The sequence below is a fragment of the Leptosomus discolor genome, chromosome 2, assembly GCF_034619465.1.
Source record: "Leptosomus discolor isolate bLepDis1 chromosome 2, bLepDis1.hap2, whole genome shotgun sequence".
Lineage (NCBI taxonomy): Eukaryota > Metazoa > Chordata > Aves > Leptosomiformes > Leptosomidae > Leptosomus > Leptosomus discolor.
In genome coordinates this window covers 7,628,216-7,648,001 of record NC_141392.1, presented here as the reverse complement: position 1 = coordinate 7,648,001, position 19,786 = coordinate 7,628,216, and the positions used below count along the sequence as shown (strand labels likewise).

General features: G+C 38.4%; 1 protein-coding gene across 1 annotated transcript in view; it reads right to left on the bottom strand.

Annotated features, from left to right (window-relative positions):
• Positions 1–19,786, bottom strand: part of LRPPRC (leucine rich pentatricopeptide repeat containing) — a 112,507-nt gene that overhangs the window by 73,550 nt on the left and 19,171 nt on the right. Inside the window, exons 3-11 of the mRNA XM_086482286.1 lie at positions 19,464–19,747; positions 7,638–7,843; positions 4,623–4,745; positions 3,785–3,906; positions 3,636–3,694; positions 2,812–2,898; positions 2,192–2,318; positions 996–1,140; positions 63–205 (exon numbers count right to left, since the gene is read on the bottom strand). Of these exons, the coding sequence (XP_086338412.1) occupies positions 63–205; positions 996–1,140; positions 2,192–2,318; positions 2,812–2,898; positions 3,636–3,694; positions 3,785–3,906; positions 4,623–4,745; positions 7,638–7,843; positions 19,464–19,747 (1,296 nt within the window). The remainder of the gene's footprint in view (positions 1–62; positions 206–995; positions 1,141–2,191; positions 2,319–2,811; positions 2,899–3,635; positions 3,695–3,784; positions 3,907–4,622; positions 4,746–7,637; positions 7,844–19,463; positions 19,748–19,786) is intronic.

Below are 19,786 nucleotides of genomic sequence, written 5' to 3'. Positions count from 1 at the left end.
TCACAGTTGCATTAAACTAAATAAATATACTTAATATTAGCATATTAAGAAAAAAGTATTACCATATCTCTATTTACACAATGTTGCAAGAAGAAGCTACCCTGGTCCAAATGTTCACGTGCTAAATGATTAAAAGACTTCAAAATCTGGAAACCTATATCTTCGAAGCCATGGGTTATCAGAGTCAAACACAGGTTCATTGCATCTAGCAATTGAAAAACAGAGAACAACATTTCAAAAATGCATATAACTATTTTCACATTAAACTATGAAAATTAGTGAAAGCTAGGAAAGCAAAGGTTTTACAAGTGTCATTAGCATACTTTTAAACATGATTAACCAAGCAAATTGGAGAATACCTTTTCCAGAATTATTTATATTTACCAGTGAAATTCATGTTTCCCATTACAAGACCATGTCAAAAATTACAGAAGTATCACCACTGCAGCATGACAGAAGGATTACAAACAACAGAAATACATTTCTAGACAGATCAAAAAGGAAAAAATGGATTAAGTATAATTAACAGTTATCAGATTACACATACTGGGATCCAAAAGTGACTTTAACTGTAAATAAAGAAAACTATATTCAGTGTTTAGTCTCCCTTTTTATGATATTCACAGAGCTGTCCCAACAGGAATTAGAACAGTGTTGTTTGAAGAAACGACACCACACTTACTGCTTTCCTATAAAATCTTAATGAATTTTAGAAGTTAAAAAAAATTGATAAATTAATTTTTGTATGTAAACAATTAAATTGGTTTATACTTAAATTTTATAAAACATGACCGAAAGCAGCATAAATGAATCCACAGGCTAATGTGGATATTATTTTCCCTAAGTATTCAAAAGAAAAGTACAAAATCACCTACTTTTGGTATCATTAGTTATTGTTGGAAATAAATGAAAGAAAAAAAAAGGAGAAAAAAAAGAAAATGCTTTCCCTCTCCAGCCTGAGTAGCAAAACACTGCTGTAGTAACCAAGGACATACCTGGAATTAATTCCCTTTCAAATTTTATGCGTTCTTTAATATCTTCGATGTACTGAGGATATCCGGCCTTGGCAAGGCTAAAAATCACCTGCATCAAAATCCTATCCATAAGGTACCCTTCAGTCTTCTCAATCTCTTCTAGAGTCTGTTAACAGGAATAAATTTAACTTTAATAAACTCCAGAGTGACTCAAAACAAGATACAGTAAAATAAAGTTTAAAAATAATTTATTAAAAAAAAAAAAGAAAATCACAAAAAGCTGTGGTTTTTTCCTTTTTTAAAACCATGGGTTTAGATACATGGGATGTGGTAGAGAGAACACCCAAGATCTATAGAGAGGGCCTCAAACGGCTTTAGACTCTAATAGAGAAAAAGGGACAGATGAACGGGTAGTTTCTCTCTAACGTGTAATAATATATGAAAACACCAGAGGTATTCCCATTGTGAGATGACTTTCAAATTACTTTGAAAAGGGGAAAACAATTAATCAGACTTTTTGTTAGTGTTTGGAAGAAGGCTGGTTGATGAAGGTTTGTTTAATTCGTGAGTCATGGACCAATAATCTATTTCCCACATCATCTTCCTTGATTTGGTCCTCTCCATCTGATACTACTTACTAAACTCAAACCAATTTTCTTTTCTCATTCCTTTCCGAATACTTCTTCGATTTGAAAAAAAGTAAGAGAGAATACTTGAAAAAAACCCAGCTACACAAAGGGCTGTAAGGCAGCATTATCTTATCCGCACTTCATGAATACCTAAGTTGTTGGCATGAACTCTCAAAAAAAATTTTGTTTTAATAGAAAGATTTTTGTGGCTTCAATGGGAGCCAAAGAATTGCTCAATGGAAGCAGGATAATCAAGGTTTACTTTTTATTTATTTTTATAAATATATAAATATCTCACTTGCACTATCTGCTCTCTTAAAATAACCTGAATTATTAGATCACTCACTGGCAAACATATCTTCTCAGAGCGAAAAGCAACTATCAAAAGACAAGTATTTTCCATAAAGTATGAGACTGCTTTCAGTTAACAAGCTACTCAGACCAAAAAAAAAATCATTTAATTGCTGTGGACTAGAAGGAAGCAAGTTACAAAATTCAGTATTATTCCTCCTGCAAGGATAGAAAGCATTCCAAGTTAAATCGACCAAGAGATCAAACAAGTTGTATTAAAACTCAAACTTGCCATACCTTTTTGATGCTATCAGCATCACCCTTTTCAGCATACATATTGAGCAGTGATAAATAGGTGTCTGGACCTGGTTCAACACCAGCCATCCTCATCACTGAAAGGATATTTTCTGCACTCTTCATATCTCTAAAAGAATTCAAAAAGAAAGACTTTTCAGTAGATTTAATCATAATAATGTTTCTTGTGACTTCCACATTTCCTCATTAAATTAATTAGAATTGGAAACAAAGACTGCAACAAGCACAGAGAAACTTATTTTAACTAAGCAAATCCTGAAAGGTGAAAGTGCAAATCTTTTCATTATTGTATTACTTAAAATACTCTTTCAACTTTAACAGTTGAAAAAGTTCAAAATGAAGTGCAGCAAATTTCTTTTTCAAACATTACAAAAGTACAGTAATCTATCTTGAAATTCAATATTTTCAGACACAAGGAAAAAATCTACTTCCTTTGTCAAAAGGCCTGTTTTGCTTCGAAAATGTCTAAAAAGACAGTCTTTTATACATTATTATTCAAAACCATCATACTATTCTGCAGCATCTAATTTTTCTGTACAGTATCGCTTCATATTGCAGTAAAACTAGAAGAAAACAAAAGAAAAAAAGGTATTAAACATTACCCTGATCTTGCATGACCTTGCACAAGGCTACTGAATACTGCCTCAGTGATTGGGAGATCTTTGCTCTTCATAAATCCAAGAATCTTACTGCAAAATAAAAGACAATGAATGATTAGATTTTTTTTTTTATCTTTGAAAAGATAAACTACCAAGCTATTGCTGCTCTGCTGGACAAGTACTGTATCATCAAATAAAATCAAATCCCAAATGTCACTTACATTTGGGGATGCTTCATAATATGCTATTTTCATTTTTTCATATGAATTGTACTTGTCACTTTGAAATATGCAGAGACAAGGGTGGGGCTGTTTTTTTTTTAATTTTATCTTCCTTCTACTTACTTCTCATGCCCAGCAATCACACTGTTGCAACTTAACCTTGCTAAAAATAAAATGTTAGACAGATATCCAGCAAGCCCTACGTAATGACAACAAAAAACCAGAACTGCTGCTATTTGCTCCTTAGCCCACTTCATTCTCAAACACCTTTCTCAGTAGCCATTTCCTTACACAGGCAGTAAGCCTTCATAACCTCACACTTCTTCACCCTGGCTCTAGAAATGACAAAACAAGTTATTTTCTCAGCAATCTGAATACAATTGGATTTGAACACACTGGTCTATCACTTATTTTCATTTTGTTTGTGTAGGTTCCAGCTGTCTCTAAGAAACTTCTCTTCAGTGCTTGGTTAGAATACATTTAAATGCCCTCTTTGCTTTGCTCAATTTATAAGAATTAGACTGAAAAGAGTTTTAACATTAACGGTAGAGAATATAAGAAATGGATCTTGTGGAAATCCCTTTAAACATAAATACAAAAGAATACCTCGCTCCTTCAATGTCACCCTCATTGCAATAAGCAGCAATCAACCTTTGGTATGTAACCTACAGAAAATAAAAAGGGGAGGTTAATGATTTCCATCCAATAAATGGATACTACTATTAGGAATGAAGATATCGTAAAAGGGTACCCACTCGATTGGGCTGCACATTAGCTTCCTCCATTCTGGCCAAGAATTCCATCGGAGAAAATTTGTGCTCATTCTGAAGGTAGACTTTAAGTAAAGCATTATAATGGCTTGTATCATACACAGCACCTAAGGGAATATTTCAACCACAGTCAGTGAATGTAGATTCTCTAAATTCAACATGATTTTACAGGTTTCTCGGGTAATTAATTTCAAATCAATTTTATTCTGCATGAACTTTATGTATAATCAGACTGCTTCCTTTTATCCACCTACAAAATAACATACACGTATTTAACAGCACGTGTGTTTATAAAAGGCTAAAATATAACAAGAGCACAGTAACATCAATGCTTGTGTGCATGCTATTCCACAGTCTCTACAGCTGTATTTATTTTACAGATTCAGCAATAGCAGTACCAAGAAGCAGTTCACCTACGCAACCTCTAAAGATAAACCACTAACAAGAAAATAATCCCATAAAATAGCTGGTAGCACAAGGAATACTCAGCCCACCCACCAGGGTAACATATAACAGAACAATAAAATGCATTCTTACAATTATCAAAATCAAGCAAAAGCCCAATTTAAGCATCTTATAAAAACCAAAACCACAACCACATCTTTAGATTTATTAACAACACCCCTAGATGTCAGTATAACTCCCAGAATAGGAAACAGGTCTCTCACCTGAATAATAAAATCTAGCGTTTATTCAGTACTGAGTATTTGCTGTGATAACCTAACATTTAAACACCATTTACATACATTCGGTCTTCTGTTACAACGAAAGTAACTAAAGCACGTAGCTGGTTTTGCAAGAGTGACTAACAAAACCAACCTACCCAGTTCTTTCATCTTGTCCCATATCATATGGGCTAGTTCTGTTCTTTCAGGTGACAACACCTCTGGTAAAAGAGCACCACAACTTCGCAACAAAAGCAAGGTCTGGTTACTCCCTGGACACCCTGCAAGTAGAACACAACCACAAATTTCTTTACAAATAATTATGCATTTAATATTAGAAAAAAGATTCAAGGCTGACCCACTGAAATATTTAAACATTCTGTATAGAATAGAATCTTCTCCAAGATTGAAGATTTTTACTGAGCAGGATACCCATCGGATTCGTTGATGGCAGTATTATGTGCTAGAGTCACAATAAAACATGCCATTTAGTACAATAATGAGCTCAGCTGAGCAGAAATTCTAAAAAGTACAACAAAATACTGAACTCAGATGATCTAATACTTTCAATTTCCCCATCCATAGGTCATTTCCTCCTAACAGGGACATAACTTCCTGGTAAATTTCTAAAATGGCAAGATACTTCATACTAACTCCATGCTATTCCAAAACTGGTATTCAGAGACATTCCGTATTTGAATTTCCATTTCCGCTTCTGCCCAAGCTCAATATAAAAATAAAGGAGATAATTTACACCTAGAGAGTAGCGAAGGAAATTGTAAGAATGTCTACCTTCGCTGACTTCTGCACTAGCTCAAGAATTTTGAAAAAGTAACTATAAACTCATCTGTCTTTCCCGGACTTCGTAAGGTAGAGCTGCAGAATCTATCACAGATAACCAAATAAGCTGGAGACAATTTTTTTTTTTTCCAATCACATCTTTATATGCAAACCCAGCAGTTTCTAATAAAAAGGAGTTTCTTTAGAAAGCAGCATACCGTAAAGGAAAAAAAAAGGGGGGCAAAAAACTGTGTCTACTCCTTTTCTATCGCAGAGAATGCTATACTTCAGAAGTAATTTCACATAACAAGGAGCAAGATAAATATTCACATACAACATAAGTGATAAAAAAACCTGTTTCTGTCTCAGAGACATACATGCAGACTTGAAAGATTCAGACTTGCAAAACAACTTGAAGACTAAAGCATTACTAATGCTCTGTAAGTTACTTCCAAATCATCATACCCACACTCCAAAGTTGCATACAGCCCAGCATAGAGGCAGGAGCTGTTGCCAGTAGACATCTCCAGGTGTTGCTGATGTAAGCGTAATTTTTAATTATACAGAGCTGTAGAAACAGCTATAAAATAACGGCAAAATAAAGAAAAAAACCACCAAACCAACCCTCAACAGCAGAAAGCTACATACCATCTAGAACTAGATCTTCAGGTACCGAAAAGGACCAGTCAGTCCAGGATACCACATAACTATTGTAAACTAAGTTTCAAGAGCACAATCTACAGCAGAAGAGTTATTTATACAGAGTAAGCTCATCTGGGAAGAAACACAGGCAGCAGCGGGGAAAAAAATAAGCAATAATGAGAAAAGAAGAGAAATAAAACACTGAGAAGGGGCAGATACAAATTGCAAATGGGGATCTGAACTTCTTAAGACATAACAGAAAGGGGAGATGAGCCATACTTGACTAACTTTAAAATCCCTGCATACAGTTAGTTCACGCAGTAACAGTGCCAACACATCTCCAGTTTCACAATGCCAGTGTTATACTAGTGACTGAGCACCGTGAAAGGGAAAAGAAACAGGAAAAGGGTTGGCAGTATGTGCATGGGAAAATGCAGGACATCTACAGCAAGCACCTTCTTTAGGCATTTTTCATGTTGTAATTAGAAATGGAAAACCAATACAAACGCAGGCAAATGTTTTTAAGAAATCAAGAGCAACTAAACTCCCACACTTTTGCCAAATTAAGTTTTCAACATTAATAACAAAAAAAAAGGACTGAATTTTTCGTAAGGAAGTATTTGTCATTTATTTGACTAGCATCCTAGTTAAATCCCTTGTGAAGTTTACACTTTTTTTTTAATATACTTACACAGCCAAAGGAAACCACTACAAGCAATTATCTTTTTGTTACTATAACTTCCTAAAAACTGTGTAACTAACCAAAGATCATGAAGAACTGTGATCTGCAGATAAACCTACAGACATAAAATTCTTGCCAATCCACATGCGTAAATTAAGTTTATACCTAAAAAACCACAAGGCAGACAGAACCAGAAAGGATATCACAAGCAAAAGGAAAAAACTAAGACGTTCAGCAGAAAGAGAGAATGAATTGAAGACTCAGCTTTCAAACACTGAACCTTAAAAGCACACCTCAGGTATAGAAGCCATTAGCAGTCCTGAGCAATACATAGTTTAAAACTAAAACAAAACAATACATGCTGTCGTTGGTAAATATTGTCATGAGTACTTAGGATATTTAGCAAATATCTCTATTGACTCATCCTAACTGGTACCAAACCTCATCAATTGTGGTACCTGGTTTGCAAAATATTAATATAGGCTGGCTATTTTTAGTCAAAGGGTTATTGAACCTGTCAGAATGAACAATGCCTCAGCTGTTGATTTTTGGTTTATTCAGAAGAATAAAGCTCTCCTGAATAACCACAGCAACCTGGGAATGCGGCAACTTGGGGATCACCTCTAGATTTTCCTGTATAGATTCATTTTAAAACAAATAACCTCTTAAAGACAGCATGGTTTATTACAGACATTTTAAAAATATTCTAGGTAAAACACACAGGTATGATCCCTGTTCAGAGTGCACAGTACAGTGCACAATACACGAGGAAGGTGTAACATTACCAGAAAGTCCACAACAAGCAAGGCAGTATGATAAGTTTTCTTAAAATTTTTACAAGAATTTTTACAAGACTTATAAATTCCCAAAGACAAAGATGTGCATTCAAAGCAAAATAACATCTCTAAAGCATTTAAAGTCTGTTCATCACCATATGCAGCAGATTAATCAACACTCAAAAGACAAAATGTAAAGCAGAACTCTTTCAGTTAGTTTCCTTGGTTTGATGGATCATTATATTGCAGCTTTAAATTTAGCTTTTATTTTGCTTTAATTGGAAGCAACTTACCTGTTTTGCATATTTCATGGAAGATTTTTAGTAGAAGTGTTTTAGGAATGCGGCCAGTTTTCCTGACGGAGTTATCCAGTTTATTCAACGCCCAGTCAAACTGCCAGGTCTGTCTGGTTTGAACTTCTGAAATTGGTTCTTCTTTAACACTTCCCTCCTCTTGAGGTGCAACTGTAAGGAACCTTATTTGGTATATAATGTTTCTGCTTAAATAAAAACAAACAAAAAAAAAAAATAAAGATTACTCTTCCTCAAGTCATTTTGCAACTATGCTAGACAAATAGTGTCAAAAAGATAATGCACTTCTTGGTGATAAAGGGTTTCTCAAAAACATTCCATATTGATGTAAACAAACAAATAGAGGTGATTCATTTCAGTGTCTTTCTACTTAAAAACATATAGTCATGTACATTTTCTCACAGTGACGACTGTTTCTCCGAGATTCTCAGCTGGATTCATCTTGAGTTAAACGGTTCAAATACTATTCCCACAAAAATAAAAATTTTGAAGTCATCCAAGCACTGTAAAAGTCTGTTGTCCCATTATGGCTTCTCACAAAAGCTCTCTCATGCTTTCAAAAAAACACTCCAAAACCCATCACAGACATCTCTTCCAGAACACAGCAAATCAAGGCAGCAAATCAGACCTTTTTTTTTTTCCCCAATTAAAATAAACAAAACTAATGCAGAGGCCAGTGTTTCAGACAGCAACGGCTTAAAGAACAACAGGACCATTCCCCATTCTGCAGAATTTACATTAACGAGCATGAACCAGCCACCCTGCGACATAAACCAAACACCAATGCTGGATTTTTTTTTTTAAACATTTATTTTCTCAAAATAAAGTATGACAACAAGATACATAATGAAAAAGTGTTGTTATTTCTAGTAAAACAATAAGAGCTTGACATTTTTTTAAAAAAAGAACAAGTGGATGTACATAAGAAAACAGTATTTGCACCACAGCAGAATTGTGAACTGCCTGTGCGGGTAAAAATTATCATCACGCGCAAACGTTTTTGGAAGCCTGTTCTCAGTTGTCCTTATAACTGCATAAAATCAACCAGACTATCCTTCCTACAAAGGAAGTAACATATGCTGGATGGCAACAAGAAGATTCATCAGCTTCTGAAATTGCGCTCCCTCATCTCTGCCTCTCAAGACAGCTCTTCACCTAAATTTCCGTAAGTCTCTAGATTAGTTCAAAACCACCTTGTTGTTGTAGTCCCTGCCGTTACAGATGCTCCAGGAGCCCTGCACAGTAATGGCTGCACATTTGGTTGAAATGGCAGCCTAAAAGCCAGCAGTGCTGGCATTCTCTACAAAATTATTTCCCACAGGTATATCTGCTGGTTGGTTTCTCACCAACCAGTGCCAGTTTAAGGCCCTAGGAGACGAAGTCCAGTGGGGAAGCAGCTTGCTGGCAATTTGGTGTTTCAGCAATATTGGTAGCAAGCTGCTAAGTGGCAGAAAAATTACCAGTGGGGTGCACATGAGTGTGGTGGAAAAAAAATAGACGGGTGGTTTACCATCTGGTTGCCTCTTGTGAGCAGGAAGTAGCCTAAAGACCACCTTCTTCCTTATGTTTGAACTCCTGATTTGATAACTGAGCAGGCCGAAAGTTCTAGGAGTAAAATTCTTTAAATAAACCCAGCCTGAAGCAGAACCTCTTTCCTAATGGAGCCATGCAAACAGTTGAGTAGATCTTTGATTTTTGAAGGCATTAAAAAAAAAAAAAAATCCTTTACTAATGAGGAACATCATTACCATTTGGCATTATCTTTTTCAAGCAGCCAAATTTCACACTGCCCAATCTCCTCAAGTTTCCTCCTGAAGAGTTTTCCAGAGGCCAGCAAATTATCTGCATTTTATTTGACTAGGGAAAGGGAAACAATGAGGAAGAATAAATTGGAGAAATAGAAAAAAGCCTGTCAAAAAGGAAGAGATCCCTTCCTTCAGTCTCTGTGCTACCTCCTTCTAGATGCAAGTTCCCACCGACTCCTTTGGGCTAGCTCCCATGTTATTCAGATCCCTCTGTGAGTTTAACTCACTAACCTGGCACAATACCAACTCTGTCACTTCGACAAAAAAATTACTGTTCCATCAGGTTAGACTGGAAACAGCTCACAACGTCCAAAAAAACCACCGGAATGAACCAAAAAAAAAAAAAAAGAAATGGAGTAGGAATAGGTGGCTAAAATCAGAACTATAAAGAAAAAGAAGAAACTGAAAACACCACTTTTGGTCATAAGCAGCTTGTCAGATTAACACCAAACTGCTTTTTTATTACTAGCAATGCCATCTCTCACTAGGGGTATATCCAAGGGTGTCATTTTCCCTGATGCTTTCCTTCCTTCCTTTTCCTCTTCTCCTTCTACCTCATCATATAACCAGAGACAGGGTACTTTCCCTAAAACAGAAATCATTAGACTAATTAGAGTACAATCCAGTACTACAAGGTAAGAATAACAGCAAGATACTAAATCTTAAGACCTCTTGGGTGTAACAAGCAAATGAGAGGTCTACGACTTAGATAAACTCTTTAATAACACATAAACAGCAACACTCAACTGAGCTAGCCACTGGATAGCTTTAAGAATGAAACTGTAATGATTACAAATTCTTCATCTTTTTTTTTTTTTTCCTAAAGATATACATTAAAAAAGAAAATGGTATCATCCACTCTTATGTACCCATCAAAAAAGGTACCTGAAAGTTTTTCAGAATACTTCAAGTCAGGTTGGAAAAAAAGCTTTGGAAGCAAGCAGCAACACAGGACTGACTGTCTTTGTAACAGAAATTCACACTTTGATTTCCGTTAACAATCAAAGCACAAGTGGACAAAACTCCTATGCTTCAGATTAAAATTGTAATGTCTTTTTCTATGAAAAATCTGCTTTTGTTTTACAATATTTTGCAAGTTACTATATTAGATCTTATGCCATATACCACACTGGTAACCATAAACCGGTATCTACATTTCTTAGCTTAAGTCCTGTACTGTTTTAAGAAAGCCATCTTTGTAAGATTCCCCACACACCAAAAGTTACAAATATTTTAAAGCACTTGCATAGCTCCATCAGATTAAGGATGAAGATAAAACCAGTATGTGCAGTCTCAAAATACGCTGGTTAACAGCACGAGAGGACTCTCAACCTTTGTTACTAAGCTCTCCCTGCTTAGCATTTAGCATGATGCTATTTAAATCATAAGTTTAGATTATTATACTATATCAATTGCTGCAGTTGCACACTATAAAATATCATACTCTTATAGGAAGTGTTATTTTTATACACTAACTTAGCCTTCTGAAACATCTGCAGAATTGGGCATTTCTATCTACACCACCCCCCCCACACCCCGATTTTATCAAATATGGTACTGGTGTTTCTGTTAATTTATAACTGATCTAAGATATTTTAACGAATGGCAACATGGGAGTGTGAGTTTCAGTTTCAGACAGACAGGGGAGAACAGTATGAGAGTATAAAACAACCTGAGGAACTCTTAAACTTCCACTGGCATCCAACTAAACTACCATTATCAATCTGAAATACAATCTCTAGTGTAAGATCAGGGTGTACCTTATCCATAGGCTTTTGGCATTTGGGTAAATTACACTTTTAGCATGATTTAAGGCATTGTGTAATGCTAAGGCAATCCCACAGTATGAACTTGTTAAAAATAACCATAGCTTCAAAAGTTGGGTGGAGATACAGGGATCTAGTGTCTTGAATTTGGTTCTTAGGACTACCAATCAGCTAAACCCACAAAATTTAGGAGAAAAATGAAAAAAAAAAAACCAAACCACACAAACAAAAAACCAACAACCAAAGAGGCTCACTATTCTGAAACACGAAAGATTGAGCAGACCAGAAAGATGGCTTCCAAAAAAAATGCAAACTTGACCAATTAAGGGACACAGTACCAGGTTTGATTTCAGGCAGTCAAGTGAGGGATAGGAGAATGCAGTAAACTACAAACTTACTGAAAATTGATATTAATGGCTCAAACTCCCATGAAACAGAAAAAGAAGCTAACAAAATGAAGCTATTATCCATGTATCAGGAATCTTCAACAACTTTCTGCGATTCTTTAATTTTTAGAAGTTGAGAAAGAACACACGATTAAGGGGAATCAAACAAAAAAAGCAAGGATAAAAATCAAGGTCATGTCAACCATTTCAGTCAGGAAGTAACATAAAAAGGCAGCAAGAAACACTTCTAAATATAGAAAAGATGATTTTTAGAAAATACATATACTTCTTAAAATGGAAAAAATTTGAAGATCATACACTGTTTCGCTTTCAAAAAATGTTAATTGCAACCATATCATGTAAATTTTAAACATTTTACTATGACTAAATGATAACAAGGAGATTGGGGTGTAGGTAAGAATAGGGAAGAATGAGCTAAGTAATTTCTGGAAACATGAAGATGTTATATTTAAGACACATTAATGGGCCTTACTCAATCTTCAGTCCTTTGGGATTATCTTCAAAAACTCATAAAAGTTTTGGGAAAAACAGAAGCATACGAATAAAAAGTACGGATTGATACACAGGCTGTTGGAACCATGCTATCTGACAATCTCACAAGCAAAACAAGCAGATTACTTTTAGTTACAAAAAAAACAGGTGCAGTACTTGTTTTAAAAAGATTTTCATTTTAAATATATTTTTTAGAATGTGCTGAGCAGGGTTTGTTACAAAATCAGAAATATATTTTGTGGAACTCTAAATGAAGCTATCTCCTGACCCAGCTGGAACAGGACTGGTACAACCCACGTCCATTCAACAATTTCATCAACAATTTGGATGACAGAAGAGTTAATAAACTTATAAAATTTGTAGATGACGCCATAATGGTAGCAAACTCTTAGAAGGAGATCCTCAGATGTCAGAGTCATCTTGACTACTTGATGTTACGGTCTGAAATCAACAAACAGGAAATTCAATACAGACCAAAGCAAGCCATACATTTTGGACAAAAAATAAATGTAGAAATATAAGACAGTGTACAGTTGGTTAGACAACACTGCAACTGAAAAAACAGTGAAAAGGAGCCACCACTAAAGGTGAAACTTCACGTAGCAAAAAAGAAAACATCAATTCTTCAACTCCTGACAAAAGCAACACAGATAAAATATAGAGAGAATTATTCTGCTTGTCATGGTGCAGTCACTCACAAAAAATACCCCACCAAGTTTGAAAGACTCAAAAGACTGATCTATCCTACCCCACTCTCCAAGCAGAGAAGTAACTGTAACTAATCCATCAGGCATCACACTGGTAATATTAATTGTTGCAATATTAACTTTAATTAAATATTAGAACAGGATACTTCCACAAACTTTCTCATTTGGAAGCTTATAAAGTCAGATTGGGCGGGGGGGGTGGGGGGTGGGCAGAGAATCTATCACACAAGACCTTGGCATTTCTGATCCTGCCTTGGTGCTAGATGTTAGATTACATAGTCTTATGATATAACCCTATTTTTTAAATTATTTTAATTACCTTTGTTCAGAATTAAATGCTATGCCACACAAAATGCACGATACTCCTCCAAGGGCTGCAATGAGTGCCAAGTATTCACTTTCTTCAACTACCTTTTAACATTTTCTCCACATGAAACGTTATATTTGCAAGCACATGAAGCTGCACAATAAACTTCAGATGTTTGAATCAGCAACCTGATTCTTCCCCAACATGTGTAATTTCTCCTTACTATGCTTCAGAACTATGTTTCTTTGTACCTACCCAGGGAAGCTCAAAAGGATATATTTAGCCCTATTAAGTGATCTCTCCTACTCCCACAATCACAAGATTAGAAGTAGCCTTCCAATATTTGAGCCTTTACATAATTGTACCTTTACACCATTTTCAGCTTTGTCTCTACAATTGTGAGGATTAAAACTCTAGACCTTGCCTACACAGGAAAGGTTAATCAACTACACATTCATAATCCCAACACACAACCACCTGCTATTTAGTGGTAACTTTTCACCTCACACTTAGCTTACAATATTTGGATAGCAGTTGAAGACAAACTCATACAAGAACTTATGCAGAGATGAAGTGTGAATGGGGAAATTTCTACCAAGCCAACTAGTAAAATTTCTGTTTGTTTGCAAGGGTTTAGTGAGCATCCCAGTACTGTATTAATGTACTTACATGTCTTCCATATTTCTAGAGGAGACCAAAGGCAGTGCCTTCAATTTCCTAAAGGAACACATCTTACACACCAGCCTGAGTAAAAAATGTTCCATCTTTCCCAAAACTCAACTAGTAGGTGGTTCCAGTGCTCCCCCTGGCAGCAGCACAAAGTTTACTTTCTGTAAAACTGGACCGGTTCCAAACAGTCAAAAAAAGAACTACAAAGCCACCATATGGGTATTTGCCTCCCTTTATCAGAGCCACAATAAGGTAGTTGCTATGCTTTTTCTAAGAAAAGTACCGAACATTTTGTTCTTTCCAAACTAAATAGGCGAAATTTTTTCTAAAAAAAGCGTGTGAAATAGTTTTCAAAATACAAGTCATGCTCAAAGTAGAAAAACGGTAAAATTCAAGCTGAAATTCATTACTGTACATAAAAGCACTTAAGTCTTAACATTAGTTAAATTTACTAAATATAAGACTAACTACACCACCTGAGATTCCAGCTTGATTCACATGACTGCTAAACAGTATTTCCCCTGACTTAGCTATGGTCATCTACAAAAAAAAAGGCGACAATGTTCAGGCCCCTGCATCCTTGTTTCAATGAGATACAGCAGGATCTTACAAGTGAAAATTCTAGGCTTTTTTATGTAGACTGAGAAACCTCAAGTTTCTTGGAGAATACTTAAAACTTTGCCTAAGTGATTCGCAAGAAGCAAAGCAGAAAAACTTTGCTTTGTGCTATTTCGTAGGATGTTGCTAGACATTTTACATCCATCAGTAAAACACACGCAACTACAACAGTGCAGCTCCTGAAACTTTACCACAACAGAGCGTTGCTTCAGTATTACCAACAGCAAGTCTACTGAACACATCCTCTGTATTTAAACCCTGTTAATTCTATCATTTTGCTAATGTAAAGTAATTAAGCATTCAATTCTGCACTTTTGTCCACTGGTGATGGACTGCTGAGTAGGATAATGAATAGCCAAAAGCAACTTATTTGCAGCTAATTTAAAAATAAAATAAAAAAATAATGACCAGGCATTAAGCCATTAATCATTTGGGCTTTTAACTCATGGCTTACCCAAAGCTTAAATCAAATCTCCCCCAAATCTGAAACAAGATTCTTTAAAAGGGTATTCTCCCTCCCATCTCACCAACATGCTTCAAACTTGTACAAATACACTGCAACACACCAAAAGGCAACGGTCTTTACAAGGACAACTTGAAAGGCATTGCACATGGTACCCTCTTACCAACTTCATCAGCAATCATTCCTCTGAACAGAACACAGTTCTTGCAAAAAGCAGGTTTCACTGCAGCACAATTCATCGCTTGAGGAGATGCTCTTTGCTCCGCAGCCCCAAAAAACAACATTTAAACTCACAGACAAGAATCTCAAACTGAAGAAATGACAGCAAAGCCAAAGACGCCTTGCAAGACCTGCATGTAGAGATTCCACTGGATTTTCCTCCTCAGCTATACTTTCCTGATCTGTGCCTTAGGAGTCTAATGGTTCTTTACTGAGGACAGACAGGGTGTTGACTTCAGCATGAGTACCCTAGCACTCGCACATCTAACAGTGCAGTTCAGCTATGCAGCTGCATCGATCCACCATCACACAGTCATCCCTCTTCTCTGTGGTCCCCCCCTTCTAGAGTTCACCAGATCCTCAAATGATCCAATAAAACCTGTCAATCTGTCAGAAAACATTCTCCTTGTAGTCTAACAAATGAAATCAGCCCAGTAACAGGTCCAAGAAGCATCCTGATTTACAGCAGGACAGGCAGGCCAGCAATGGGAGGGTGGTCAGCGTGGGAAGAATGGAGCAAATACCCTTCCTCCCAACACTAACTTTCCGACAGCAGGAAGCCATCAAACCACAAGATAATCATGTAGGATAAAGTCCCCAAAAGATATTCTGATGTTAATTCAAAATCTACTCTGAACACTCATCGATTGAGAGGTTCGTTACAGCATTCTTGACAAGTCAGCTAATTCAAGCATCTCTTCCCTTAACGAAGCTTCAACAAGCAAAGGTCCAGTAAATGATGTGTACCACGTAAATCAGCACGGTGCTAAAGTTTGTGCTTGTAGATCTGAAGTTTGTTGTATTGGTCTGTCATAGTTTACCTTGTTGGCACAGCCTAAGAGTGATGACATACAGCTCGGTACATTTCACATATTGTACTAGAGGTAGTCAAGGAAAATAGTAAATTCGCCTTAGATCTGATTTGCTATGGAATGCTTCTCAATAGTCAATGCAATCGGATATCCATCTACTGTCCCAAACCCTTTGCAGAAGTTTAGATTAAAAATCAGAGCAACATGATCCTTTGGTAAAATCTCTACTTGAATGTGAATGGCTGCTCTTTCATGTCTCTAAAGGAGTTAACAGATTTGCAACTTTTCTGTAACCATTACTGTACTGAAAGTCTCAAACCTGCCTCTGAACTCACCTTATTATGTTCAATGCTAAAGCAACTATACCAAGCACATGGAGATGTATAGCCATTTACCCGGTTCTCCTGCAAAATGCTGGATTATTCCTTGTTATTTATTTACTCTTAAAACTGTGGGGGTTTTCTCCCACTACTGCAATTGGAACTTTATCAATATCCTCTGGAATTTACTGGAGTGGATGGCATTTCACTCTCAAAATACCATCTCGAGACCTGAACAGCGAGTATAGCAAGCCTCAACGTTGTCCATATGTCATTCTGGTTCTTCAAAAGAGGTCCGTTGCCAGAAATGGAGGCTTAAGTAGAAAAAACCAACAATGAATAGTTACTTAAAGTAAAAAAATGAAACGAGATATATGCTTCTATGTGCAATTTCAGTTCATACATGTTACCTTTGCTTTACCACACTGGTCCAAGAGCATCACTTGTGCACTAGGATGCCTAAACCCATATAGTAAAGTGACAGCAAGACAAAGATTTTAGGTGAAAAATTATCTTAGGAATGAAATTACTGGACAGAAAGAATGCACAAATTTAGGTGTGCTGCTCAGTCTTACTCCAACATAATTCACAGTTTAAACTGAAATCTAGAAGCCATAAAATAAATATCGCTGCTGTTTCCTGTGAATGTGCTCTCTACCAAGTACAGTTCCCACATAATTAACTAAATCTAGCCTGAGAATTAAAGATTTTTCAGCATGATCACTACACTATCCCACATATGACCGCACTTATACTTGAAGATATAGAAGACTATAACTTGGTGCGAGAAAAAAAGTATCATTTGTGGCAGGAAAAAACAAGAAACAAAACAAATCAAAAAACCCAAACCCCAGCTGTTAGAGCCAAATTGTCATCGCATAAAGGGCTTTGCAAGTTCTTTCCAGAAACGCAGTTCCAGCAAAAAAGCGCTGTTAGTCCTTCACCAAGTCATACATGAATTTCAGTGAGTATTATTTCTTGCAACAAACTAAAGCGTCCAGGTGAGGACAAAAAGCAGCTGAATTGGCACAAAGAAAAGTTTACCCATTGCAGCTAACCAAACATGTGGTTCTGTTGCCAACCATACAGCAGCCATCTTCCCAGTTCCCTGGTCCTTCCTGCACAGGTCTACTGCATCCTTCACACCAACTTTAGCATTTAACAATGTTACCTTTCAACCACTAAAACCAGCAGAAAACTACGTCTTTTTTTAGGTAAGATTTCAGTCAGGCTACCATAGTGCAAGCAGCAACAACTTCCTTATTTTAGCAGTGAGACTTCCCTGTAGGAGTTCTCTATTGCTGACTCTGGACTGTTCCCACCCCTTCTCCTGAACCAGCTCTGGAACTCACCAAGTCCTCTGCTGAACGTATTTATCCACCTAGAACGGCAGAAAAGTGTTCTGGTTTGGAATTACACTGCGTTGACTTAGCAGGACCACCAGAGCTATGACAAGGCACAAGCAAGACAGGACAGAAGAACTTTCTCCCTTTGGCTGCTCTGAGTTATGTCAACTCGTAAAACCCAGCATGTACGTTTAAAGCTTTATTCTCAAATTTTATGCAAAAATTTGTCTAGAGCATCATTTGGACACTTAATGAGAGATTCATTTCAAGCTCAATCACGAATACTAATTGAAGTTACACACTGACACTTTTTTTCGGCCGTGTTCCCATACTCAAAGCTAATGGCAACACTAGCTGCTCTCTGAACAGTTTGTAAAGTGACGCTTCTGCACACCAGAAGCGTCATACCCCCTTCCCTCTTACCCACACTGGATCCTCACTGGGCTTTGTGAACACTGGAAAAAATACAGCAAACATTCATATCCTTGGAGGAAATGATTTAAAACTTCTGTTTAGCTAGGCATTTATATTTATGAATTTTTTATAGTTAGTTGTTTAATTTTATACAAGGTTTTAATTAACAACTGTAATTACAACCACAGCAAGTTATTTGCCACAAATGAAAGCTAAGCATCCCGACCCATTGCCAACTCCCTCATTTAAGACTTAGAAACTGGACATGGTGGAAACCAAAGGTGTAACCCCACCAAGGTTCAGAAGTCATAAACAAACCTTTCGCTCATTCACACACAGTCTGAGAACTTGTTGACAATGAAGTAACCCCTAACGTATGAAAAGTTTGCCCAAGTCTTCATGCAGCTGTTACAGCTACATGAAACACAAACAATAAACACCGAACTCTTTGACAAAGCTATCACCTGCACGAGGTGCTTCCTTCTTAGGACAAGTAATTAAGGAAAAAATAGGAAAGCAGCTAGCTTGCCCACGTAACAGAACGCTAACATCACCCTTGTGATTTATTAAAAAACAAATCCAGTACACCAAAAAAAACCGAAATAGTGGATGTTTCCTACAAACATGGATTCTGATATGGTTGTTCATGTATTCAGGGCTGAGCCTTTTGCACTTCTACACCTAAGAGGTATGCAATCAGGACAAAAAACATCCCAAATGTGGAACTGCCCTGCACTATCACTGGAGAGAACGCTTAGCTCTCCTATAAATAACTTTTTTTTATAATCAGATTCACAAAAAAAAAAAAGAAAAAAGATGCACCCGTGTCAAGGAAGGGTTTTGTCTCCAAACTTCCTACAGGGCACCGCCTATTAGTGTGGTCTGAACAGCAACAGGGATGCACACAGGTGAGGCGAGTTTTCCACCGCCCCTGCCTGATGGAAGAGCGGGAACCACGGCACAGGAATGAAGATATTCCTCCCCAGAACAGACCCAGCTGAGCCTGACGGGCCCGGGGAAGAAACCCAGACCCCAACTGCCCGGCTACCCGCGGTCAACCACTGCTGATCTCCCCCCTCCTCCTCGGCTTCCCCCCCTGCTCAGCGGCCCCAGCGCAGCAGTACCCTCCGCGGGCAGCGACCCGGGCTCTCCCCGCAGCGGCGAGCCCCCCGCTTTTCCGAGCCCGGCGGGACGCCGCTGCCAGGGCGCGGTACGGCCTCGCCGCCCCAGCCGGCGGGAAGCGGGGCTCCCCGCGGCCTTTGCCCCGGAGCTCACCCTGCGGCGCACATGCGGCGAGAGGCGGCCGGGCCGGGCCGCAGGGCTCCCGCCGGCAGCCCCGGGGGCGGCGCCGCAGGGGCCATCGGCCGCGGGCGCGGCCCGGCCGGCAGTGCCCTTGGGCACGAGGAGCGCCGCTCCGGCCGGCCCCGGCGGGCTGCCGGCGGCCCCGCGGCGCAGGGTCTCACCTGGCGGGGGCCGGCGGGCGGGCGGCGGCGGCGGCGGCGGCCGGGAGCGGGCGGAGGAGGGGCAGGAGGCGCGGGCAGAGCGCCCGCAGGCACCCGGCGGAGCTCAGCAGCGCAGCCATGACCGCCGCGCGCGCCGGACGCGGAGGAGCACGTGAGCCGGAATCCCCGCTATTGCGCACGCGCGCCAGGAGGGGCGACGGGGCCGGAGGCGCCGGCGCTCCGCCTCCGTCGGCCCCGCGTGACGGGAGGAACCATTCTCCGCAGGGGGAGCCTTTGGCCTCGCTCTCGGAATAGACCCGCTCAGGCACCGGCGTGCTTCTAAT